The following is a 27,697-nucleotide window of genomic DNA, read 5'->3' on the forward strand; positions in this document are numbered from 1 at the left end:
TGGGCTTCCCTGGTGGCGCAGTGGTTGAGAGTCCACCTGCCGATGCAGGGGACGCGGGTTCGTGCCCCGGTCCGGGAAGATCCCACGTGCCCCGGAGCGGCTAGGCCCGTGAGCCATGACCGCTGAGCCTGTGCGTCCAGAGCCTGTGCTCTGCAACAGGCGAGGCCGCAGCAGTGAGAGGCCCGCGTACCGAAAAAAAAAAAAAAAAAAAAAATTCTTCTTAGTTATACAAGTACTTAGAAAAAAAGAAAACTATAATTAGATGAAAGAAGTAAAAAAACCCAAACAAAACACATTAGGTATTATAATAAATATAAACAGGGGTAAGTTCCAAAGACATAGATACTCAAAACTCCGAGTTTTTAAATATAAAAAACTACATGCCATCTGAAAGAAATATAGCAATTTTTTAAAGGGCATAGAAAGGTTAAAAGTGAAATAAATATATAAAATTTTATCAGGTAAGTTCCAACAACATGAAGTAGGAAGCACTTTATAAAAATCACTGGAACTAAAGGTGAAAGCAGAAAACATTATAAAAATTAGAAAAACTATAACTGGAAGTAGAAAGCATAAAATAGGTCAAGGAGGGCCTACTTTTAAACAGATGAAGGGTACAACCCATAATAAAATGTAGTAAGCAGGTAAATTTCTGTTAAATAACCTAGCAACAAAATATATACAGTAAAATGTAAAGAGCAAAAGGAACACAGTATGGGAAGACATAGTAAAGAAACATAGTATGGTAAGACATTAACAGATTCTCAAATTCTTGAAATAATAAATGAAAAAGCAATATGACTGGAGCCCTATAGGGAATCTGAAAAATGTAATTAATAATGCTAATGATATATAAAATTGGGAAATATATGTATATAGCAAATAATAAACCCTAAAAGAGGAAATTACTACTTCTGCAAGCAAATGAAACATTTACACAAATTAATATTTAAAGAGGAATCCAAAAATGCCTATAAATTACCAAAAGCAGAACTATCACTGGCAACACTCTCTTAAACTAAAAATGAATAAAAATAAACACTAATGTTAAAAAGGGAATCACACAAAAATTTAAATTATATTTTGAAATAATCTGCAGGCTAAAGAGAGCATCAAAACTAAAATTACAGAATATTTAGAGGAGAAAACAGTAACAATACTTCACAGTAAGGTTTATGGGATGTGACCAAAAATGTACTCAAGAGGAAAATTCATTGATTAAGCACCTTTATTACTAAACAGAAAAACATAAAGAGCTAAGGATTCCATTTTTTAAAAGTCTAAAGAAAGCAGAAGGGTAGATTTATTTAACATATATATAATAATTTGGAAATTTTAGGTAGTTAGAATTGATAAATAACTTTAAAATTTTAATAGGTGGGGTACAAAAATAATAAACTGGCCTGGATATTAGCATTCAACCAAAAAATAAACAGAAAATAATACAACTACAAGAAAATCAGATTAGGAAATACAACCAGAGGCATTTAAAATATAATATATATGTATATATTTTTTCTGTTGTTCTATGCAAATACAATTCAAATTCTTGATGAAAAGAATTTCTAAGAGGGCTTCCCTGGTGGTACAGTGGTTGAGAGTCCGCCTGCCGATGCAGGGGACACGGGTTCGTGCCCCGGTCCGGGAAGATCCCACATGCCACAGAGCGGCTGGGCCTGCGAGCCATGGCCACTGAGCCTGCGCATCTGGAGCCTGTGCTCCACAATGGGAGAGGCCACAACAGTGAGAGGCCCGCGCACCGCAAAAAAAAAAAAAAAAAATCTAAGGAAATATAAATGACCAAAACTATTTCAACAAGAGCAAAAGCCAAAAAATTATTAAATTACAAAAGCCAAATTATTAAAAATTATTAAAGAAAAAAATTATTATAACAGTGGAAAATAATTATCTCCAAAGCCTAAAAAGATAGAGAGTTTTAAAGACAAGTTCTTTTAAACTTTCAAAAGATAGATAATTCCCGTGCAATATAAATCATTCCTGGCAGGGACTACAAATAAACATCTGGCACGCATGCTTAAACTCTCATTTCCTAGACTCTTCCAAAACACTAAATTGTTTGCACATGACAGGGCCTCAGAATCCTTCTCAACACAGCAATCTCGGCAGTCACCACCAATAGGGATGCAATCTGAAAGGCATCTATCCTCCTGTTCCAGATCATTGAAAATGATGCAAAGCTTTCCAATTTACAACCCACTGTACTAGCAAAACCCCCATAAAAAAATGCCAAAAACAGCACACTAAAAATAAAACTGCAGGACAATCTCACCAGTGAGTACAGTCACAAAACTCTGTTAAATGGACTCAGGATGTATTAAAATAATGAAACACCATGAACGAAATGGGCTCCTTCTAGGATGGTTTAATATTAGGATGTCTATTAATATAATTCATCACATCAGCAGATCAAAGTAAGAAAAACATATGGCCAAAGGGGTACATAATGAAAGGGCATTTGTTAAAAATCCATCATCCTTTTCCCCCCTCTTATTACTAGATAGCTTTATTGTGGGGGAGGGGACGATTCACACTCCTTGCAAGAAAAATTCAAACACAGAAAAGTAAAAATCATTCCTAAATCATACCACTCACCTGCATCTTGATAAAATTTAAAAAAGAAAAGAAAAGAAAGAAACGAAGGAACGAAGGAACAAACGGGGAGAAAGAAAGGGAAAAATACTCAGCAACTCAGAACGATACTTACTCAATGATAAAGAATACATATCGAAAACCAAAATAAACTTCATACTTGATTACAAAATACTAGAATGGCTCCCACTAAAATAAGAAACAATACAAGAATATTTGTTATTCCCACTATTATTCAAATGGCTCTAGAAGGTCTAGTCAACCCATACTATATGGGGTAAAAGGGACAATATTGAGGAAGAAGAAGGGAAATGAGTATTGTTTGCATATATTATCACCTACCTAGAAACCCAAAAAAACTACTGGAACTACGAAGACAATATAGTATGCTATCCACTACAGCAATAACAAAAAACCAACACATAAAAACGGGGAGCTTTTCTAGGTACTTGCACTAATTAGGCAAAATATACAATAAGGGAAATTATCCCACTTACAATTGCAGTCAAAAATATCAAATACCTAGGAATATACTTAGAAAGAAATGTCCAGAACTTATGTGGAAAACTACAGAATTTTACTGAGGGTCATATAAGGGAACATGAATAAGAGACAGACCACATTACTGGGCAGAAAAACAGTATCGTGAGTATGTCCTTCCTACTCAATTCAATGCATACATTTATTGAATGTGGTTAAAGTCACAAGGCAATTTTTACATTGAAAAAAAGTGATTCTAAAGTTCATCTGGTAGAATATATGAGTGAGACGAATGAGAATTTTGAAAACAGAATAATCGGGAGAGATGTTTATCAAACATTAAAATACCTTAAGAGCAACATTAACAGAAATAGGGTGGTACTAGAACTAAAGTTAATACATAGCAGGATCCACTGGGTCTGTTTCTACACTGTAATCTATTCCATTTATCTGCCTGTCCATGCCTATGCCAGTTCCACCCACATTCAGTTATTGTAGATTTAAGATATTTTAATGTATACATTTGGAAAATACGACCTCCCACTTCCTGGTTACAGTGCTACACAGCCAACTCCTCAATCCTTTCATAATCTTAGAACCACCCAGCCATGGATTAGGTGGGGCTCGGAAGCCATGCAGCCCTGGGGTAGCAAAAGTGAGACATCACAAATCAATCTTGGCATCTCTTTCCCACTATGGGCTATCCACAGAACCCATAACCAACCACAGATAGAAGGCATAATAAAACTCCTGGACATCTCAAAAGTCCAATCTCTTCATTTTACGGATGAACGTGTTTTTTATCCTCACGACAATTCTGCAAGGCAGAGCAGAAAAAACTCGCTATCTCATACTCTAGACAACAGTGTTTCCAAGAGGGAAACTAACACCCCAAACTCAGCTAAGGCCTGATAAGGGGGAGAGCCCTCAACACTTGGTCTTTGGCATCCAGTCCTACGGTCCTTCCACTCTCTCTGTGTCCTATACCCCAAATGGACTCAGACAGACCACAAGTGGGCCTACATGAAGTTTCCATCTTCTGTGCAAGAAAATAATTCAGATGGAATTAGCCAAGCTAGGCCTCACGTAGGACTTACTATGTGTCAAGCACTGTTCTAGTGCTTTTAATATTTCCTCGTCTAATTCTCACTATACCCATTTTGTAGATGATGAAACTGACATAAAGAGAGGTTAAGTAATTTTCCCAGTCATGTGGTCTAGAAGGGGCAGATCTGGGTTTTGCATGCAGGTAAGTCTGACTATAAAGTGTACATCCTTAGTCATTCTGCTGTACTGCTTCTCAGAGCAGTCACCTAATGACTGCTTCTCCTGGGGCCAGAGCAGCACCATGAGCCCCAGCACTTGGTCCCACAACGCATACTCCTACCAGACCTCATGCTGGCCTTCTGTAAACTTACACTGTAATGAATATCTTCGTACATAAAATATTTTGATATTTTAAAATCTTCTCCTTTGTATATATTCCCAAAGAGGGATTACTGGGTCGAGGATAGATATTAGTTTAACACATTTCCATAACACACACACACACACACATATATTGATTCTAAGCTTTGGGAACCTCTGTTGATTTGGAAAAGAAATACAGTAAATTCTTCAAAAAGTGTTTTGTTGACTCACTTATTATTATGAAAGAGGTTCAAGTTCAATAAAGAAAACTCAGAATATATACACAAAAGAGAAAAAAAAAGGCCTATAATCCTATACCTCTCTGAGATAATCTCCATTAATGATTTTGCTCCTTGTGGCTCATTGGAACCCCTGAGCCTTCTAATCACTTGTGGGAAACTGGTCCAAGCTTATCTACGAGCTCAGCTCACCAACTCAGGAACTCCACAGCTGCCTGCTTCATGCATTCACATCTTCAATGGGAAGTGACAAAGATCAATATTCATCACGAGGATGGGGGAGCCAGGCAGGCAGGACATACCTGATCTATTCCTCACCTGCTAGACAGGAGGGGGAAAGGAGCTCTGGGTTCTACCTCCTCAGGACAGCTGGGAGGTCCTGACAGAAGAATCCGACGCCAAGCTTTCAGGAGCCTCCAGGCTAGCAGTTTTCAAACAGCAGATCATGACCCACTGTTGGGTCTTGAAATCAATTTAATGAGTCACAGCCAGCATTTTTTAAAAATAAAATAGAAGAGAATAGGAAGTATCACAATGCATGCAAGTGGTTAAGTGTAAATACTGTTCCCTGCTTTTGCTTTATTTATAAAATGTATTTCTTCCTGTGGGTCAGTCATGAAAGTTTGAGAGCCACTGCCGAGCACCGCTCCTCCCTTGCAAATGCCACTTCCTCCAGGAAGTTGCCCTGGATTTTCTTTACCAGGATTCAACTTTCCCTCCACCAAACACCCTTGGCAATCAGTCTTAGAGCACCAAACACTTTCCACGGCACGTTACAGATGGCTGTGAACAGAATCCACCTTGATTAAGCACCTTGGCATCTATCAACGGTTGTCACCCATAGTTGAAACAAATATTTAATGGATGGGTGATGGATGGATAAATTCAGAAGGTGTTTAGGATCTCAAAAGACAAAGGATCATCATCCAAAAATGGTTTATCAACATAAATGCAGAAAAATGAATTATTAGAGAATTCCAGCTAATAAAATGAAATTTAAAATAATTTACTGAAAAATAAATACTGAAATAAATAAATAATGCAAGGATAGACACAAAATTACCAGAGATCATCTTGGAAAAGTGTGGAATTATGGAATCTTTTCTTTTTTGCATATATATTCTAGGTTTCCTCATTGAACAGGAATTCCTTTCATAATAACAAAGTCGATGAAACATTCTTTAAAGAACTCACTATAGTTCTTTTCCGAATCAACACAGGTTCCCAAAGCTTAGTAACAAATGCCCAAAACTAGTATCTCTCCTTGACCCAGTAATCTCTCTGGGAATATATCCAAAGGGGATGGCTTTAAAATATCAGAATAGGGACTTCCCTGGTGGCACAGTGATTAAGAATCCGCCTGCCAATTCAGGGGACACGGGTTCGATCCCTGGTCCAGGAAGATCCCACATGCCACAGAGCAACTAAGTCCGTGAGCCCCAACTACTGAGCCCGCGCTCTAGAGCCCATGAGCCCCAACTACTGAGCCCGCACGCCTAGAGCCCAGGCTCCGCAACAAGACAAGCCACCGCAATGAGAAGCCCACGCACCGTAACGAAGAAGTAGCCCCCACTCACCGCAACTAGAGAAAGCTCTCGCGCAGCAGTGAAGACCCAACGCATCCAAAAATAAATTTTTTAAAAAACAGAATATTTAATATAAGAAGATGTTCATTACAGTGTAATTTTATAAAAGAGAAAAATCAGGACCAACCTAAATGTTCACCAACAGAGTATGGGTTAAATAAACTATGTTTGTTCTCTTCTGGGAATATTGTGCAATCTTGAAAAGTGATGTTTATGAAGACAAAGAAAAAATGGGGGAAGGAAAAGATAGGAGACAAAACTCTAACACATTATGATTCAAACAATAAAAATATGCTTATCCAATAACAGGAAGGAAATGCACCAAAAGAGTGAATATAAGGGGGCAAGGATATATTTAGCACAATTTTATTTCTCTTTTTTCTGATTTCTCTGTAATATCATTAGGTTACCTTAATTATTTAAAAATTAACTTATTAAAACAAATGTTACCATATATCTAACTGCAGCCAGGGAATAATCTGTTTAATAATATCCATTTCGGATAAGCCATGAATTGCTTCCCTTCCAATTCAATAAGCGCATACTAGCACCATTCTGTGCCAGGCATGGTGGGGATCGACCTAACCTCACTGAACCTCAGTTTCCATTATCTATAATGGCACTGATGCCAGTGTGGGTACCAAGGAGAGTCTGTCTGGTGAGGGAGCCCACCAGAAAGCTGCCCCAACATGGTAAGCACTGCAGGAGCCAATTTATATGCTAGTTTATAAGTCTGTTCTTAAGATATGATTAAAGTTTATTTTAAAGTGATCAGATTAAAACAGTGTGATACCTGTACACCCAAAGTACATAACAGAGTCCAGAAATAGACCTAAGTATATGGAAATTTAATATAAGATTAAAATGGCATTTCAAATCAGGGAGGAAAAGCTGGATCATTCAATTATTGATGTTGTAGCAAGGAGCTCACCATTTGGAAAGAAAACAGAGCCTGATCCCTTTGCCCCTCCTTTAAAGCAAATACATTCCAGATGGATAAACAATTTAAATGTAAAAAAACAAAACCTATATAAAATAATAGAAGAAATAAGGGTGACTATTTCTATAAATTCTTTTTGTGTTGCTTCCAGGTATTTGATCTTACAAACAGTTCTACTGCGAGCACTTGTGCACATTTCCAATGGTATACAGGCACAAGTATTTCTTGTGTGTATGTTCCAACGAGACAAATTGCTAATTTGTTAACTTAAATAAATGTTAAATTTTTCTTAAAACCATCTTAAACATTTTAAAGTGTGCAGTTCAGCAGTGCTAAGTACATTCCCAGTGTCGTGCAACAGATCTCTAGAACGTTTTCAACTTGCAAAACTGAAACTCTATACCCACTAAACATCCCCTCCCCGTTTCCCCCTTCCCCCTGCCCCTGTCAACCACCATTCTACTTTCTGTTTCTATGAGCTCCACTACTTGAGATACCTCACATGAGTGGAATCATACAGTATTTGTTTTTTTGAGGCTGGCTTATTTCCTTTAGCATAATGTCCTCAAGGTTTATCCATATTGTAGCATATGACAGGATTTCCTTCTTTTTTAAGGCTGAATAATATTCCATTGTATGTCTATACCACATTTTATTTATCCATTCATGAAAGGACAAATGAGTTACTTCCCTGTATTGGCAATACAAGGTGATGGCCACAATGTGTAAAATGAGCACTGCCAATCTCTTGGTAGAAATGTGACTGATACCACCTGTAGAATGTGAATATGCTGTGATTCAGCATATTTGAGTGATGCCAAGGAGATCACCATACAAATGAATGTAAAATCACGTGTAAAAAGATTAGAAATAACCAAAATCCTACAGGCACTAAATTTGAGGACACATACACAGTGGAAATACAACGCAGTCAGTAAAATAATAAACAAATTTACTGATGAAAAAAAGATATCAATGAGTTTAAAAAGAAAAAAAGCAGGCTACTGAAGAGCATGAAGAATATAGTCCCATTTCTACAAATATTTACACATATATTTAAATATGCAGAGAGATGACTTGAATAATGTCCATCAAAATATAAACAGTGGTAGGATTTGGGGTGATTTTTTAAAGAATAATGTTTTTCTCAACTGCTTGTTTTTATAATGTTTTTTTTTATAATCAGGAAACAAAAGAACTCACTTAGAAAAAAAATAGAAGTGTAGAACCAACTCTTGGACAGCCATTTCATACTCAGAAACAGAATGGAGATAACCAGGGACAGTGTGATCAGGAAGTCCTGAGTTTACATTCTGGCTCTGACACTAATTAGCGGAATGACCCTGGGCAAGTTACTTCTCTGTGCCTTGGTTTCCTCACCAGTAAATAAAGATGCTAATAATTCTATGTTACGGAGTTATTTTGGGGATAAAAAGACTAACACTGAGTAGGGTCTCAATAAACATTAGTTTCATTCTCCCCCTGAGTTTGTTATTGAAAGCACCTAGCTGTCCCTGGCTCATATCAGATGCTCAAAATGTGCTGGGTGACTGAATGGGATGCATGGATAAGCATATAGTCATGAGGAAGGACAGATGTCCAAAGGAAGGAAAGATGAAATGGGTGGATGAGTGGGTCAGTAGAGAGAAGGATAAAGATGTGAAGAGCTAGCTAGACAGATGGGTTGGTGAGGAGACAAATGGAATGTCAGCCTGTGTTTTCCAAAGAGCCACATCAATATATATTCTATCCTACATACTCAACGTGACGTTGACACAACTCCATGGAGAGGTGGAGTTTATGTCTCTCCCCTTGAACTGGGGCACACTTTTATAATTGCCTCAACCAACAGACTGACGTGGAAGTTGTGCTGCACGATGTCTGAGGTTAAATCATTCCAGGAGATGCTGCATCTGTTTGGCTCTATGTCTTCACAGGACATGAGCCTTCAGAGCCTCAAGGTGCCATGTAGAAGTCCAGCCAAGTATCTCTATGCTGGAGAGACCACATGGAGAGAAATGGAAAGACAGGTGGATTAGATAAACAGATAGATTAGATAGATATAGATTAGATACATAGAGGGACAGATTGGATAGATATAGGTATATCAAGTAGATAGATGGATGGATAGAAAAATAGATAGATACATAAATAGATACACAGATAAATAAATGGGTGGGGAGGTGGATGGATGATGGATGGATGGATGCTCCAGGAGCCCCATCTGTTTGAGTCTTCCAAGCCCTGGTTCCAAACAAGAGAGTGGGGAAGCCTTTAAGATGACCCCTGCCCCAGCCACCACCTGGCCACAACTACAGAGAGACCCTGAACCAGACTGACCAGCTGAGTCACTCCCAAATTCCCAACCCACAGAAACCACGGGAGACAAGAAATGATTATTGTCGTTTTAAGCCACTAAGTTCTGGGGTGATGTGTATACAGTAATAGATATCTAATACAGATGGTGAGATGAGTATATGTGGGTAGGAGGAGGCACTGATGCAGAATAAATAACTTCTCTATGTGGAGCCCTGGAAATTAGCAACATCTTGTCTAGACACCAGGCCTTGTCTTGTATACCCCTGTGTTCCAACAGCTTCCTGCTTACCTACCTATTACAAGCCTTTCTCACCTCAATTGTTAATACTCCCAAAAGCCAGCACTCCAAGTTCTGACTCTCTAATTAATAGGGAAGGGAAGGTCAGGGGACGGGAGGGAAGGGGAGGACCGGGGGGTGGGGGGAGGGAAGGACCACCTAGTCTAAGCCCTTATATTGTATAATAGGGGAAACTGAGACCCAATGAGGAAAAGAGATTCCCCAAACCACAGCAGAGTTAGAAGCAGGGCTCAGACTAAAGCCCATGGTTCCTGCCCTAAAGCCCAGGGCTATTTCTCCTCCAAAAGCCTGTGGGCTCCAGGTATCCCCAAGTTTGAGTCCTGCCTCCACCACTCACTGACTGTGACAGTAGTCCCATCAGGGCAGCAAGCGATGTTGCAGGCCCTGGCTGGGATGTGCCAGAGCTCTTGGCTCCAAGCATACCTTACATCTGTCTGGGCATAAATTTGCATTCTGAATCCAGGAGGCCCTGATTCCAAGTATGTCAAATGTAATTAATTAGAGCAAACCTTCTGCAACTGTTTTCAAATGCGGTGTTAAAGGCTCTGTGTGCATGAAACACATAGACCGGGTCCACCGAGGCGCGCTGGGAGCTGAGGAACGGGAGACAGCAAGTGCCGTACCCAGGTCCTCAGAGTGGGGAGGGCAAGTTCCCATGACACAATAGTTCAGGACAACCCCCTCACGGTGAGGTTTAGAGCAGGGCATGGGCAGCGCATCTAAGGAGCTGGATTCAGTGCGCAGCCAATCACCAACTCCACATCTTGGTTACTTCACTTTCCTCAAAGGGCTGTTGAGAGCCTGGAATTTGGCACGCATCTGAATTTGAATCCAACTGCCCCCTACAAGCTGTGTGCCCTTGGGCAATTCCATTCACCTCTGAACCTCAATTCTCTCAAAAAAGGGGAGGGAAGGGGGAGGGGAGGGGAGGGGTGGTGAGGGGAGGGGAGTCGAGAAGAGAAGAGAATAGAAAAGGGAAGAAGAGAAAAGAAAAGAAAAATCCCTACTTTCCAGGGTGATTGTATTAAATGAGATAATAGATGTTTAATGCTTAGCCCAGTGCCTGGCATATAACAAGCCAACAAATGTGCAATGATTATAGTTCAAGGCAGACAAATTCTACTTTGCAAAAATCAAATGAGATAAATAAGAATGCTAAACTTCAGTCTTTTGACAGAGTTCCTGATTAAAGAAAAAAAAATTTGTAAGGCTGAATTTCCAACACATAGCTCAAGCTCCTTTCAAACCACTAAGAGTAGGAGTACGAGGCTGGGAAGTTAGACCTGGGTTCAAGTTTAGCTTTGCCGCTCCCTGCAAGGTTAGTCACCCTCCTCCAGGTCTCTCCGCCAGGGGAGCTAGGTAACCTCCCCACCCTGCCAACTCTGTCCACTCTGGTTATATGCCCTCTGGGTTTTCTAGAAGCCTTGCGTCCTAAATCATTACAGGGAGCAGACCTGTCTTCGTAAAAGAATGGCTTCCAGCCCCCGAGGACCCAAAATCCATAGCCCCAATGGATTTAAAATTTTATGGGTTTAAAAACCCATTAAAACCTGGGTTTTTATCCCCATACCAGCCCTGAACTGTACTGATTCCAAAAGACCCTAGTTAAAGACTCAAAAGACTGAAATTTTTTGGCAATCAGAGAAATTGTCAGGGGTAATCTTTTAGATTTGTTTTTGCTCATCTTGTTAGGTTTACTTTCTTCCAAAGTGTTTAATTAATGTTTAGGGGAATGGATAAGCAAAGTGGGAAGCAGTTTAATTTTTTTCCCCGTGAATTACTAGTATCTCTCTCTCTCTCTGTCCCTCTCTCAAGCTCCCCATTACCCCTCCATTTTAACCACCTAGTTATCATGATACCTACACCACTACATCATCTTTCCTTCTCAATCCCGAGCTCTTGAGTCTTGTAGTCTGTCCAGTGACCTGATGAAGCTGCCCCGTGACCTGACCCTGAGCAAGCTACTCCCCCTCTCTGGGGGATGCAGGTTGCCTTAGATCAGCACAGTCCAACAGGAATGTAATATAAACCACATAGGTAATTTCAAATTTTCTAGTAGCCACATTGTAAAAAATGAAAATAAAAGCAAGCAAAATTAATTTTAATAACATATCTTATTTAACACTATATAAAATGCTATCGTTTCAACCTGTAAACCATATTTTAAAAATAATGACTGAGGGCTTCCCTGGTGGCGCAGTGGTTGAGAGTCCGCCTGCCGATGCAGGGGACACGGGTTCGTGCCCCGGTCCGGAAAGATCCCACATGCCGCGGAGCGGCTGGGCCCGTGAGCCACGGCCACTGGGCCTGCGCGTCCGGAGCCTGTGCTCCGCAACGGGAGAGGCCACAACAGTGAGAGGCCCGCGTACCGCAAACTGAGATCTTCTACAGTCATTTTTTTCCTACTAAGTCTTTAAGATCCAGACCTAGAGAAGACATAATTATAATTCAATAAAAAATAAATAAATAAAATAAAACCCAGTGTGAATCTTACACTTAACAGCGCAACTCAATTTAGGCTAACCACATTGTAAGTGCCCAACAGCCACATGCGGCTAGTGGTCACCAATACATACTGGATGGTACAGACTTAAATAATCTCCATGAGCCCTTTTAGCTCTAGACTCCTCTGATGCAAAAAGACCAGCCTCAGGACAAATTCCACCTCAAGCTAGTAGCACTCGAGGGAAGTTTTCCTTCCCTGAGGCCTCATTTCAGGCCAGTTTTAGTTTTATTTCAGATCAGTTTCACTTTCTGCTTTTCCAGCATACATTGTAAGCAACACCCACATAATGTACTTAAATTTTTATAGTTATTTTTCCCCAGTTGATGAAATTAAAAAAAAAAATCTCCAGTATCCAAAAATGTCTTCATCTATTCTCTCCGGGTATTCCAAGGGCTCTGGCTATGTTCACTTGTCTCACAAAATTCTGAGCCCAAAATAAAACAGAACACAAACTCCCTGCAAAATTTCACCTGATAAAAATTCCCATTCTCAATTCTCTGTAAGAATGTTGGGGCTGGTGAGAATTTGTCCAGGAGGCGGCTCAAAGCTGAGAGGTAGAATGGCTAGCCCCTCAGGCATGCTGTCTTGGACAATAACACATCCAGAAAGGGAGCCAAAACAGCTTCTGACTTTTAATGTTACCAGCAAACTGCAAGCCAGGGGCTAGCTGAGGGATACTCAGACTTCCTCCACTTGTTAGGAGTCATTTCCACCCATGGGGCAGATATGAGATTTCGTTTCTCCCTGGATCCCCCCCAGGACCAGGGCTGGCTCCTGGGAATCAGAGGTTCCATCCCTGAAACAGAGCCCGCTTCACTAGAAAGCAAGTGTTCCTGTGTTTTCTATAGCAGACTGGGGAGCGGAGTATCACCTGACTCCATTTTTTCTCTTTAGCTTATATGTGAAGCCTCCTTCTGCTTTGTCAGCCAAAATATTTATATCATTTTTCTGTTGACTCAATACCATCCTCACCTCAGCCTCCCTCCTTTCCTTTTTAAGAAAAGAAAGGAGTTGTCACCAACACGTTTCTCCAGCTCTGCCCTGTTTATGAAGCATTTTTGAGTCCGTTAACACATGGGATGCTTGCAAGAAGCCTGTGAGGGGTATACAAATAGGCTGTTCTCCCACCTAGCAGATGAACAAACAGAGGGTACACCGGGGTGTGCAGACCCCAGTGCCTTCTAGGGCGCAGCAGGTCACATACAGGATCGAAATCAGAGGAGGTTGGAAACTGACTCAAAACAGGAGAACACATACACTGCAAACGCTGAAAAGTTCTGAACTTTTTAAACCTTAGGCCAGCAAATCAAATAAAATAAAAAAGATAAGGGGCCAATTCACCTTGTGGGCACCCATCTGTGACTCTGGGTTTATACAATCTACCCAACAGGGCACTAATAATTAGTGATTAACGCTAGTTATAAAAATTAACACATATAAAATAAAAACAAAACAAAATAACCCACATGTAGGGCTTCAGAGTTTAAAAAGCATTTTTAAATGTGCTGTCTCATTTCACTCCTTTGAAGATTATGTCCATCTCAGGTCCCAGATGTAGAAATTAAGATGCCCAGGGACTGAGGAACTCGATTATGGTCTTAGAGTGTAACCTGTCATAAACCCACGTGGTCATCCTGGAACCCCGGGGCCTGCCCTGCCCCTCTGCCACGTCACCTATAGCACAGGAGTGAGAGAGCGGGCAACACCACCCAACCCAGTGGCCCAGCCACTGCATCTCCCCTTTGATCACTCAGGGATCACACACAGAAGCAGGTTATCCAGCCCTGCTTTGATGACAACCCCAAGGGTATCTAATTATAACAGGGAAGGGAGGAGTCAAGATCCTCTCACTATTTCTCAAGAACAAATTAATTCCTTTTGACATAGTATATGTGCAAAGAGTAGGAAAAGCACTGGTTGAGGAATTAAGAAATCTGAGGCTTGAAGTAGCTCCGCCTATTCACTGAGGTTCTGGGCAAGTAACTCCACCTCTCTCCCCGGGTACGTGTATTTGTGTGTGTGTGTGTGTGTGTATGTGTATGACTAGATCAGACATGACAAATTGGCTTCATGTGGTAGCATCGTAGTAAGAAGGGCTCTGAGGCCACTGGCCAGATTCAATGGAAAAGACTGCCATGATTGATTAGCAATGTCTGCCACAGGCTTAAAAATGGGGAGTGGCGGCATGCATATTACTTATTTACCATCCCTGGATTAGATGTACAAATAACATGCTGCAAGTGAAAAGCACTTTGCCCTTTACAAAGCTTATTTTCTCCCATCCCTCGCAACTTTTCACAAGAACCCTGTGCCACACTTATTATCTTCATCATCACCATTATCATCATCACCACCTTACAGATACGGAAAACAAAGTGTTAATACTTTGACAAAGATCACAATATGACTAAGTAGGGGAGCAGAGAGGGGAGCGGAGCCTTGTCCCTTCAACTTCAATCGCTTTGTTCTACCCTTGGAAATGTCCAGCTGGTGTTCTGCCACTGGTAGGACAGCTCATCCATGTGACCATACAGAAAGGAACACCTGTTCACAAGGCTTCACCTCCCTCCCACTGGTTATTTCTGCCTTATAGAGAAGGGGCCGCAGCAAAACACAAAAGGAAAGGGGTGCTAATTCAGAGTTCCAGATGCTTCTTCCCAAGGCGAAGTTCCGGCCTCACTGTAAAGGTGGAGAAGCCAAACCCAGAGATAAGTGAGGTTAAAAGAAAAGGGCAGAGGGACTTCCCTGGTGGCGCAGTGGTTAAGAATCCACCTGCCAATGCAGGGGACATGGGTTCAAGCCCTGGTCCGGGAAGATCCCACATGCCACAGAGCAACTAAGCCCGTGTACCACAACTACTGAGCCTGCACTCTAGAGCCCACGAGCCACAACTACTGAACCTGCGTGCCTAGAGCCCGTGCACTGCAAAGGATAAGTCACCGCAGTGAGAAGCCCGCACACGGCAACGAAGAATAGCTCCGGCTCGCCACAACTAGAGAAAGCCCACACGTAGCAATGAAGACCCAACGCAGCCAATAAGTAGACAAATAGACAGATAGATAAATAAATAAATAAATAAAAATTCTAAAAAGAAAAAGGGCAGAATTGGAAGTCCCTAATGTCACAGTCCACCCCACCAGGAACAGGACACTCTATATCCTCAATTCCAAGGTGCCTTAGACTGTTAGATACACCATCGATTTTATAATAGCTTTTTGAGACCAAAAAAAAAAAAAAAAAAGAGGGAGAAATAGTGCTCTAACAGAACACATCTACTGTAAAACACATTCCAATTTCAGAAATATGAAAATGTGGGAACTTGACCATTGAGGAAATACGGGATCCTGTGCTCACCTGCTGAGCTGGGCCATAAAGTGTTAACAATGACAGCAGAAAAAAAAAATTACGCAAATAGACAGAACATTCTCAGTTTTTTCCCATAAATTTTCCCTGAATCTTTGGCATGTGCAAACGGGAATCCGACCAAAGGTGGGGTCTGGTTGAACATCAAATCACACATTTAGCTACTTTACATCTAAGGGGCCCATGTGACCAGCTGTTCTGCAAACAGCCCCCTGAAGTCCAATTCCAGGGCCCATGGCCAAGACCAGCTCCTAGAGCAAGGACAGGGTATTGTCAAGTCCCTCCACCTCAAGGCACACCCCCCTTTTCCACCTCCTTAGACATGCTGGGTCCCATTTGCCATACCTGCAATGCCCTCAGATGCCCCCCAACCATTTTAAGGAAATGGTTTACACAACAGGAGCGAAGGGGGATGAGGAACGTTTAAAAAATTCTCCACAGCATTTAAAGTCAAAGGAGCCATCCAAGGAGCCCTCTCTGATTTATTATTCCAAGGGAGCCGTGGGCTTCAGAGCTGGCTCTAAGAAAATCCATTTTCTTAGGTAAAGAAAACAAAACACTGGTGTTGACCCAATGGCCAAACCCAAAACTGGTCACCTACTCTTCACTAGACCCAAATCTAGATGATCTGAGCTTTCTCCAAAAAAATCAAATTAAGTCATCAGACATTTATTGAGCTGCTGCTTTGTGCCAGACCCTAAAATGAGTAACCCATGATCTCTGCCCTCAAGGAACTCACAAGCCGGCTGGCGAGACAGAAATGAGAACAACCAACTCTCATCTGTGGGCCCAGAGTATCTGGAAAGTACTGCAGTTTGGGGAGGCTCAGGGAGTCTCCACAGAAGGGGACATGCAGGCAGGTCTCAAGGTAGGTAGGGGGGTCTGGTTTCTCATGGAGCAGAGACAAAGGAGGGAAAGGGCACAAGAGACAGAAGGCCCAGTATGAGCAGAAGCTCAATGGTAGACAGTTCACGACAAATTAAGATTTGTCCCTTTAAACACTGTGCCACAGGCTTTGAAACAAATCCAGAAATACTTGGAGGAGCCAGGGCATCCCTGAAATGAAAGTATTGAGACCACTTTTGACAAGAAAGATGTGTACGGTCCAAGGGATGTCTCATCCTACTCTGTTCTAAAATAAAGCAACAACCAAAAAAGTGTACATTTTCTGTTGTTACCTAACTCTGCCTATTAAAGATAAGTCATCAAGTTTCCAGAACTACCAAAACTCTTGTCACTGGGACTCAATCTCCCCAAATGGAGACCACTGGGTCAGGCATTACTGACATGTACTGACCACCCTTCTAAGGACAACCTTCTGAGGACTGGCTGGATGCAACACATGAATTGCTTCATTTAATCATAGAACAACCTTTCAAGGTCAAGATTATTACCCCCCTTTTTCCAGATGCAGAAGCTGTGGCTCCAAACCCGGAGGTGACTTTCCCAAAGTAACATAACGCCAACCACACAATGAGGCTGGATTTTAAACTCTGGTCTGGCTGACCTCAAAACCACCTTTCCATTTCACCAATTGGGGGAGGTGTCAGAAATTTTCTATGCTTCTAACTTAAGGCCTATCCTAGGGGGATTTCATGGTGGTTCCCCAATCAATTCAGAAATGGATTTCACTGACAGACCATCTTTGCCCATGGATCTCCCCCCACCCCGAGGACCCCAACCCTGGTCCTACCCACCTGCTGTCTTCTTCCATTTTAATCCTTCTTTCAGGCAATACTTTATTAAAACCCACCTCTTGCGACAGCCTCCTGTACTTCTCGACTTCAACGGCACACATGCTGAGACACAACATTCTGGAATTGCTAGCCATCATCTGTCACTTTTAACTAAAGCGTTCTGGCCTAACCTTGGCAGAAGACTGCTTTGAGACAAATAAAAGGGAGGCGTGGACCACTTTAGCCAGAAGAGGCTAAATGGATGGAACATATCACCTCTACAGGCTGAAATGCCTCAGAGCATCGAGGGTTCAGGAACGAAGTCCCACCAGCAAACACCAAGAGCTTTCAAAGACGTGTCATAACCTTTTGAGGCCACCCAGTGACAACAACGAGATGGAACACTGGTCTGGCCCTGTGCTATCCAATATAGAAGCCACTAGCCACGTGTGGCTACTGAGCTCATGAAATATGGCTAGTCAGAAAAGACTTAATATCCCCCCAAAGAATGTAAAATAGCACATTAATCATTTTTATATTAATGAATACTGAAATGATAGCACTGCAGATATACTTTGGGTTAAATAAACTATATTATTAAAATTAATTTCACCTGCTTCTTTTTAGTTTTTTTAAAGTGTTACCAGAAATTTTTATTTATTTATTTATTTTTGTTGTTTTTTGTTTTGTTTTGGCCATGCCGCACGGCATGCAGCATCTTAGTTCCCAGACCAGGGATTGAACCCGTGCCCCCTGCAGTGGAAGCACAGAGTCCCTCCAGGGAATTCCCCCCAAAATTTTAAGTGACTCACATTTGTGGCTCAAATTATATTTCGATTGGACAGTGCTGGCCTGACACATTTAAAAGATGAGGAGACCAAGACAGCAATTCTAGAGTTTTTAGGAAGGGCACACATACAAAAATATAGACATTCGCTCAGAGTCTGATTGGACTTTAAATATAGCACAAACATGAACTCTTTAACTCCACAAAAATTCCTCTGGCAATCTGAAGTAAAAGTGAGGAATGAAAGTAACTGGGGCTGCTTCTCCCTCCCACCAAGACAGGGATCCCACGCTACTTAAAGTCTCCATTCCAGCCACAGAATCTGGCAAAGATGCTGTTTTCACTGTGGAAGGACAGAGCACCTGTCCTTCCCGTCTCATCCAAGGCCAACAAGCTGAGGTGTGTGCCTGACTGCCATGTAGCTGAGACTTCTTCACAGCTGGCCCTTCAGGCAGGCTCAACCAGGGGACAAAACATGTGGCCCAGGGCACCTACCCCACAGGGTTCATGTGAAAGTCAACTGGGATAATAAATAAGAAGATAAAGTGTAAACAGCAACGTGCGATGTTCTTGGAGCACATCACTGTCGATCATCTAGACCAGTATCTGTCAACTCTTTTTAACCGTGACTTATGGTAGGACTTACATTTATCATGCATATATATTGGCATATGTAAATAAAACTAAAGTTTCATGAGACAACACTTACCTTCAATACATAGCTATGCCTCTGCTAGTTTGTGTTCCCCTGTATTCTATTCCATTTTTTTTTTTTTTCATGCTGATTGTGACCCACTAAATTGATTTTACAACCCGCCTGGGTATGGTGAATCAGAGGTACACTCCCCACTCTGTGATGGACACTGCTATCTGATCACTGCACCTCACTCTCCAGAATATGGGAGTCCATATGTGACCTCAGAATCCTTCTCAACACAGTGATCCAGGCAGCTGTAGCCCATTGCTTGGAGTCAGAATCAGAGAAGAAAACTATTTATTAATATCTTTGTTTTGATCCAAAGCTCTCATATGACAAATGCAAAAACTGAGGCTCAAGAGGAATAAGTGGTTTGTCCAAGGTCATACAGCAAGACTTTGGGAGAGCTAGGGCTCCTGCGTACCCACAAAGCCACTTCACCTGCCATCACCAGGGAGGAGACACATGAAAAAATTTCCAAATTTCACCATGACCATGAAAAGTCAGCCTATACATCCAGTGAAACACACAAGGAAATTCTCATCACCTCACCAAGGAGAAGACATGAGGATTCTGAGGTCAGAGGAAGCAGCAAGCCAAGAGCTGAGTCAAAGGTGGGGGCAGTGGGCAGGGAAATTGCGTCTGACAATGGAGGAGTTTTTAAACTCTGTTTCTCAAACGAAACAAACCATTGGCTATTTATTTTCTAGGACCAGAGAGAGGTCACACTTACACTGACCAGCCATCTTTGTTGCTTTCCTTCTGCAAAAGCAAGAGCCCTTGTTCAAGTTCACCTCTGTGCAGGGCTGAAAGTATAAGCAAACCCTTCTTCTTAGCTTGGTCCAAAGTCAAGCTATAAAGCAAGCCCTTGAAATTTCAAACCTTATTAGAAAAAAAAAAAAAAACCTCCTTAGGCAGAAAAGCAAAACATTAATAAGAGCCTCCTCTGTGAAACTGAGCATAAATGATCTTTCACCAAAATAACTCGGCCCATCATCAAATTACCACCCCTCAAGTCCAATCTGTCAGATTTTTTGCCCAATATTAAAAAAGAGTTTGGTGAACAGACATGGCGTAACAAAAAAATTGGCTGAAATATCCATTTCTGGTCACACTTCCATCCATGATAGGAGGTGAGAGAGGTATGGCCCAGGTCAGGTCTCAATTCTGAGAGACGCCAATAGAAACAAAAGAAAACTGACCCCGCCCCCAACAGTGCCATCATGCACCTCTATTTCCTTAACAACAAACATGATCCGAATAACCAATTAAAAAAAAAAAAAGAAAGAAAGAAAAAAACAGGCCTACAAAACAGAGATGATTTTCAATTTCCAGCCAGGAGTTCCCTTTAAACCGTAGACAACACAACAAAATTTCAATAGAATGGAATGAAGGAATCTGAGTTGTGTGTCAGGAGATCCAGGACACACAAAGGGACGTGCTGCAATATTTTTATTCCTTGCACCAGAAATAACCTGTTATCTACAACCCTGACTTTTTCTCAGATGCCCGGTAAGGGTGCCCAACTCACCCCTCCCCAGTCCAGGGCACAGCTCTCCTCCATCCCTTGCTAAGCTGGCCCTACTGTCTCATGAGGCCTCCAGAGCCCTTGGAAATTATAAATTCTTTGACCGTCCTAGGCATCGGCCTAAATAATTCAACAGAGAAAAAATTTTTAATTACGCTCTGTTTAAAAAAAAAAAAAAAAAGCTCATTCCAAATGTCAGAATGTGGCCAGTCAGCCCTGAAGGATTTTGTTACTAAAAAAGTAAAAATCTCCCAAATGCAATGGTGCTGATGGGTAATGTCGAACCTCTGTCACTGTCAAATACATTTCACATAATTTGTATCCCCTTAGAAAACTGAATTTCCAAAAAACTGGGATGGGAATCCATGGACTGGGGCCATCATTTCTTCTAAGACCAGCTGGTGACTGGCGAAAGGGGATAGGGTTTCCTGTCCTAGCCCTGTGTGACCCATCATCAGGTCCCATCAAGATCCCACTCCACAAATGCTAACAATATTTCCCCCTCCTTTTGGACAGAAAAATTAGAACTTTTTTTTTTTGGTGCAAAATCCCCAGCAAGTTCAGATACTAATTTATCACAAATAACCCTTCAACTTTGGGTAGGTACCTTATTTTCCTCTGTTAAATTTCAATTCAGTTAGTCTGTCTTCCCAAAGAAAAAAAAGAAATTGGGCCGGGTGTGGGGGGGGGGTTCACCTTATTCGATTCTTTTGAAGGCCAAAAAACTACATCAAATACTATTTGCACATAATGCTTTCATGTTCCAAAGACAAGTACCTTTGGGTTTGGCTTTTGTTTATATTTTGATTTTTTTCCTTGAAAAAAAAATTAAATTTTGATGCTAGAATCAGCTGAATTGGTGTGTTACCCCATTTTTTCAGCAAAGTAAGTATTTCACTAGAGAAGATGGATAAAAATAAGAATTTTCATCTCCTCTGTTCTTCCCTTTTATCTTTCCTTCTTAAGTCAGTAAAATTTGTGCTTTTTAAAAAAAAAAAATCACAGACCCCCCCCCACAATTGATCAAGATCAATGGATTTCCCCCCCATTTGAAAGTAATCAAATTTGTGAAAAATACCAAATGTTAATAAACTACCAACCCCACATCACAATCAAAGAGGCTGAAACCAATCCGGCTATTTTTTTTTTTCAATAATAAAATTTTCAAATTGGAAGACTGAGCAAGCAAAAAGAAAGGAAAATTTTCTTCCTACCAAGGATTCCTCAACCCTTGTATTTATCAACTGATTCAGTTGCATGTCATAAAAAATGAGCTTCTGTGAATCCACTGTTAGTTTTTTCATAATAATGTTAATTATGCATATCTTATTTTAATGGCGGTCTCTCCTACAAATCTGTGGGCTACTCAGTTTGTATAATGTAATGAATTTACATTTTTTTTCCACTGAACATTGCTCAGAAAAGGTTTCTGACATTTTCTGGATAAAACAACAACAAAAAAAGAAAGCCTAGACCTTTCAGGAAACAAAATCAGAAAACAGTCTTAATTATTCCATCAAAACAAAAAAAAATAACACAAAACCCAACAAATGCAGGGAAAAAAAGACAGGATTTCACTCTAACTTTTCCAGTTTCTGTTTTTCTTTAGAACCTTGAGATTCAACTGCAGTAAAACATAAATGAAAATTTTTTTTAAAAAACCTACAATTTTTGGGTGTGTCCAAAGCCAACATTTTAGGGTCTATTTTCTTTTTTAAATCCTTCCTTCTTGGAAATAGAAAAATTTAAATATTGCCAAATGGCAAAATTAGTCTTTTTTGCCCGCTGAGCTAAACAAGTTCCAAATTACAATGAAGTACAATTTCTAATTGCTTCAATAAAGCCAATTCTCCCAGTTTCCCCTAAACTCAACAATTTCCCTCCTTTCCTCAACCCAAATAGTTTTTTTCTCAAACTAAAATGAGTTGGGCAGCCAAACTGACTTTGGTTTTAGAAGGCTTTTTGCTTTCTCCCCTTCAAAAACTGAATTCATTCAAATTCCAGCTTAATTTTCATTTACATATTATCTGGATTTAGCTTCAGAAATAAAAATTGTCTCCATACTCCTGGAAAGATCAAAGTGAAAATTGTCACCCCCAAAAAGAAAAAAAAAGAATCTCTTTCCCCTCCACTGTCTTATAGAGCAAACTTTTGAAAAAATAAGAAATAAAAAATATTTCTTTTCAATTTTAATTTCTTTTTTTATTTACAAAATAGTATCCTCTAGGTGGCGTCGTTTTAATGGGAAAAAACTACCGTTTGAAGAAAAATTAGAAAAAAAATTGAGAAAGGGAAATATGGCCTAAAAAAAAAAAGATTGTTGCAAAGACAGAGGACCAGGGGGGAGAGACCTCCCGGGGGTCATCAGGGACCCCGAGCGCACAGAGGGTCAGGGGGAAATTGCAAATTTCGGGGGGCGGGGGGAGAGCTGGAAGGGGTTGTATTTTTGCAAAATGTGAATTGTCCAAACTGAAATGGCTGCTCTGTTCTCTCGCCGCTTTGTTTTCTGGGCTCCGGTCCGAGCCCGGGGCTGGAGGGGGCGCCGAGTGGGGGCCTGAAAAGACCCCCCCCGTCACCCCCACCCTCCTCACACCCCGCGGCGCCCGGGGGGGCTCTCCAGACCCCGACCCTCCCGTTTGCGCCCACAAAAAAGCCCGCAAACGTGCCCAGGCACTTTGCATTTTGCAAATCTTGCAATGAAGTGGCGCAGCGCCCCGGGCCCCGGCCCCCCGGGGTCCCCAGCGCTGTGCATGCCCCCGGCCCCCCGTCGTACCTGCGGAGCCGCCGCGCCGCCCGGCTGGTTCATGGGTCCGTGCGGGAGGAGGCGGCCCCGGCGCGTCCTGCTCCTCCCGGGCCGGGCTGCTGGTGCGCGCACAATGCCGCCGCCGCCGCCGCCGCCGCCGCCGCTCCCTCCTCCGCCCGCCCCGCTCAGGCCGGGGGGGCGGGGGCGCTGGGGGCGCGCAGGGGGGGCGCCCGGCCCTCGCCCCCACCCCCGGCCCGCACCCGCCGCCGCCGCCGCAGCCGCCGAGCCGCCCCTCGCGGGCCCGCGGCCGCCCCCCGCCGCCCTGCCCGCCCCCGGGCCGGCCTCGCCGCGCGGCCCGCGAGCTCCGGGCCTCGGCCTCGGCCTCCGCGCCGCCGGCCTCCGCGTCGCACACAAAGCCGGCCGGCCCCCGGGCGCGCCGCTCCCGCCCGCCAGCCTGCCCCCGGGCCGCGGCGCACCCGCCCCCCAAACTTTCCCGCGCCGCGCCCCGCTCTCCCCGCGCCTCCCTCACCCGCCCCCCCGCGCCCTCCTGCCCAGCCCCCGCTCTCCAGCCCCTCGGAGAGGTCATTTTCACGTTGGAAGAAAAGTTTGGGGAGCCGCCCCTGGACGGAACACAAGGGGTTAATGGGAACTCCTCGGCTCCCCCCTCCACCCCCCAAAAAATCAGATTGATTTTTTAAATAAAGTTTGAAGAACTGGCCTTATGGAAGAATCGGAAGGCTCAATGGGGATATTCCTATTGCCCCTGCACCCCTCCAAAAAAATCTAATGTAATCGAAAAATAAAAGTTTGAAGAACTAGCCGTATGTCAGACAGGAGGGGCTAAGGGGACTCTTTCTAGCCCCCCCAATCAGATTGAATTTAAAAATAAATATTTGAGGAGCTGCTTTTATGTGAAATGCGGGATAAAGAGACTGTTTCTCTCTACTCCTGTCAATTTTTTTTAAAGAACGTATTTATTTTTAAAATAAAAGTTTGAAGAACTGGTCCCATGTAAGATCAGAAGGGCAAAAGGTTAAGGGGGGGGGTTAGACGCCCCACCCACATCCCCCAATCAAGTTGATTTCAAAAAGAAAAATTTGCAAAACTGTGAAATAAACAAGAATATTTTTATCCAACACCCTAAAAAATCAGATTATTTTTAAATTTGGGAACTGCCTTCTTGTAACTTGGGAAAGGTTTAAAGGGGATTTTTCCCCCCGTTTCCTCCTCACCCTCCAAAAAAATCAGATTTTTAAAAAAAATTAAAAGTCTGAAGGACCTGCCCCATATAGGGATGGGAGGGATTACTGGAGATCCTACATCTCCCACAACTGATAGATTTTTTGAATAAAAATGTGAAGAACTGCGTATATATGAGATGAGAGAAATCTTTCTTTACCCCTCCCCAAGAGAAAAATAGAAGGATAGTTTTTTAAAATAAAAGCATTGGAAATTAAGGGTAAACAGGTATCTCTTCGCTGCCCCTACCTTAAAAACTCAAATGTATGTGTGTGTGTGTGTGTGTGTGTGTGTGTGTGTGTGTGTGTTTTGTTTTGTTTTGTTTTGTCTTGTTTGATGTTTAAGAAGTCGGGTCGATATGAGACAGGAAGAGTTACAGAAATTTTTTCCCTGCACCCTCTAGAAAAGTTATTTTTTAAATGTCCGGAAACTAAGGGATTGTATAGAAGACACTGTCTCTCCCTAAAGAATGAACATGTGAGAAATTTATCCCTACACAGGAGGCAAAGAATTAAGAGACACACACTTCTCCAGACCAAACACACAGGAGAGTGAGAGGAATCTCTGAACCATTCCCCCACTACCCCCAAAGCTGGAAAGTCGTTGAAAATAAAAAGTGGCCATTTTTCTCCCTGCCAGCCTGGCAAGCGTGTCCCTGGCAAAGGTTTGGCAGCCTGTGCCAAGGCTAGTGAAGGGCAGGCGCCGAGGGGAGCAGGGCAGCCTGTGGAGCTTGGCAGTGTTGGGCTCCTGTGAGCCCGGGACACACGTGCAGGCCAGGCAGCCCCCAGCCTGTCTGCCCCTCAGCCACCAGATGGCTGAGGCCCTGTTACGCAGGGAAATGCTCCATGTGTGATGTCTCTCTGGCTCCATCCCTCTGTGAAGGTTTCTAAGCACCTGTCTCAAGACCAGACCCCCTACTCTGCCTAGCGGAGCCACACCTGACTTAAGGCCCTGGAGCAGAATAAAACTGGATCCAAAACAACACTGAGTCTCGGTCACCACGGCTGAGAGCCATGGGGTACCAAGGGAAAAAATCCTGCCCTGGGAGCCAGGAAAACGTGATGCAATAAGTAGTCGTTGAGCACTTAACTATGTGCCAGGCATGTTGTGTCTAGTAGGGCAGCTGCACCACGGAAAAGAGGATTGCAGCAGCCCTTCTCAAACTTGAGCGATCCTTAGAATCGCACCGAGGGCCTGTTCCAACACTGATTGCTGAGCCCCACCCAGACTTCTGATTTAACCAGTCAGGGGTAGGGACCAAGAATTTGCATTTCTAACAAGTCCTCAGGTGATGCTGATGCTGGTGGTCTAAGGACCAAATTTGAAAAGCCATTGTCATACAGTGCCAACAGCAAAATGCACAGGCATAGGGGAAAGAGAAAGGACCCAACCTAGCCACAACGGGTCGGTGAAGATTCCATCCTGCAGGAAGGCTGGGTGGAAGCATCCTTCCTCCCTGGGTCTTAATCAGATGGCAGAGTCTCCTTAGATCAGGGATTCTTAAATAGGTTTGGGGATCCATGAATTAAGAAATTGTATGCCTTAAGTAAATGTATCTCTACATGTGCATTCTGGGGAAGAAAATCTCTGACTTTCACCGATTTCGCAAAAGGGTCAGTGACCCCAACCTGGAATGATTTTTCAGGCACCTTCGGCCTGGAAAATACTCACGGGACCTTCTCAGCCTTCTCTTTCTGGAATGACCGCAAGCCTTTTCTGCTTTTCTAGTACCCACAGTCACAGGAACTGGGCCTTCTCTTCCATGAGGCACATCCCGACAGAGAGCCTAGAGTGCATTTAACACCACTGAGGGGAGGGAGGTGTGTCCTCCAAAGGTCCTGGCCCTGGAGGGTCTGTCCCTTATTCACTCTGTCCCTCCTGGGCCACGAAGGGTATGTGCTCAGGGGACGAAGACTGGGCTTGATATCTTCCTGACAAAATCCGGTTTCTAAATGAACGCACACATGTCCCAAACCATAGTGGAAACATCGCAGTCACACAGAGCTGTGATTTATCGCTGTTCTGGAAGTTAACTTAGAGTAGACTCACCACAAGCAGGGATGGGGCTGGGGGGAGGACAGGGAGTATTTAGTGAGAGCCCGGGGCCAGGACAAGACCTGCTCAGTGATGGAACAGGCACCACGATATCACAGGGACAGGATGACCATAGGTCAGAGCTTCTGGGAACAGACACTTACATTAGGTGGATACATAGTCAAGTAGGGACCTCCAAGGGCTTACCTATACTCTAAGGGTCCATGATTCAGCTTGACATACTTGTGTTTATCAAATTCTAGAAACTTCTGACCCCTTCCATCCCCAGCCCACTTCCCCCAGAACCAGCACTGCTTTAATTACTAAGAGCCCAGGCTGTGGAGTCAACAGCCTGGGTCCCACCCAGCCCTGGCTCTGGCCCTCGAATGCTACCTGATCTTGAGCAGACAGCTCAATCTCCCCTTATCTCTGTAGTGCTGACAGTAGGGGTGCTTTGAGGATGAAATGAGATAATACACATAAAGCTTTTAGAAAGTGCCTAGTATAAAGAAAACACTCCATACACGTCAGCTATTGGAATCAGAGAAACGAGTTTCCAGCCTCTGCCACTGACTGGCTGTGTGACCCTGGGCTCCTGACTTAATTGCTATGCCTTAGTTTCTGTCTCTGTAAAATGGGGGTAAGCCTACCAGTCTCATCAACACTCTTTTAGTTGTAACCAGTAGGAACAAAATCTTGCTTAACAAAAAAGTGTTATTTTATTAAATTAAATCATAGTACCCAAGGGCAGGAAATGAAATGAAACCTCCAGAGGTTTGGCGCCAGGAACTAGAAAATCATCAGGAACCAGGCTTGCTCTCTCCGTCACTCTGTGCAACAGGTCTCCGGACATCTCAGCTCTAATTCATTCTGTCTGTCTCTCTGCCCCACTTCCTTCCCACCTCTCTCCAGGTGGGTGCTCTCTGCCTCTCTGGGCACACAGTCAAAATGACCTCAGTGCCAACAGGTGCTGACTGGTATCTCTGTGTTCCAGTCCAACTTCTTGGGACAGAGAATGTGGTTGGCCAAGCTCATCGGTTCAGATGCCATCAGGAGCCAATCACTGATGAGCAAGGGGAATGCCATCACATAACACACAGAGACTTGGACACCCATCCCTGAGGGAAGTGGGTGTGGTAGGCTGGGCAGGGTGGTAATCAGATATTGAGAATGGTGAGATTTTGAGATTTTGTCAAGTGAGAGTGCAAGGTAGATATCAAGCTTGTGTCACAGGCTGATGAG

At 42.9% G+C, this 27,697-nt stretch overlaps 1 protein-coding gene across 3 annotated transcripts in view; it reads right to left on the reverse strand.

The window, feature by feature from the left end:
• The window catches only part of ZNF618 (zinc finger protein 618), a 271,355-nt gene that overhangs the window by 160,297 nt on the left and 83,361 nt on the right, over window positions 1-27,697 (reverse strand). Inside the window, exon 1 of one of the 3 annotated variants that reach the window (XM_032635485.1) lies at window positions 23,213-23,330. The exons of 1 other annotated variant lie outside the window; for it this stretch is intronic. In XM_032635485.1, coding sequence (XP_032491376.1) covers window positions 23,213-23,245 — 33 coding nt within the window. In that variant the 5' untranslated portion in view covers window positions 23,246-23,330. Of the gene's footprint in view, window positions 1-23,212; window positions 23,331-27,697 lie in introns of those variants that run through there. One more of the 3 variants, XM_032635486.1, reaches the window with a different exon arrangement.

This window comes from Phocoena sinus, chromosome 6, assembly GCF_008692025.1.
Source record: "Phocoena sinus isolate mPhoSin1 chromosome 6, mPhoSin1.pri, whole genome shotgun sequence".
In the NCBI taxonomy this organism is placed as follows: Eukaryota; Metazoa; Chordata; class Mammalia; order Artiodactyla; family Phocoenidae; genus Phocoena; species Phocoena sinus.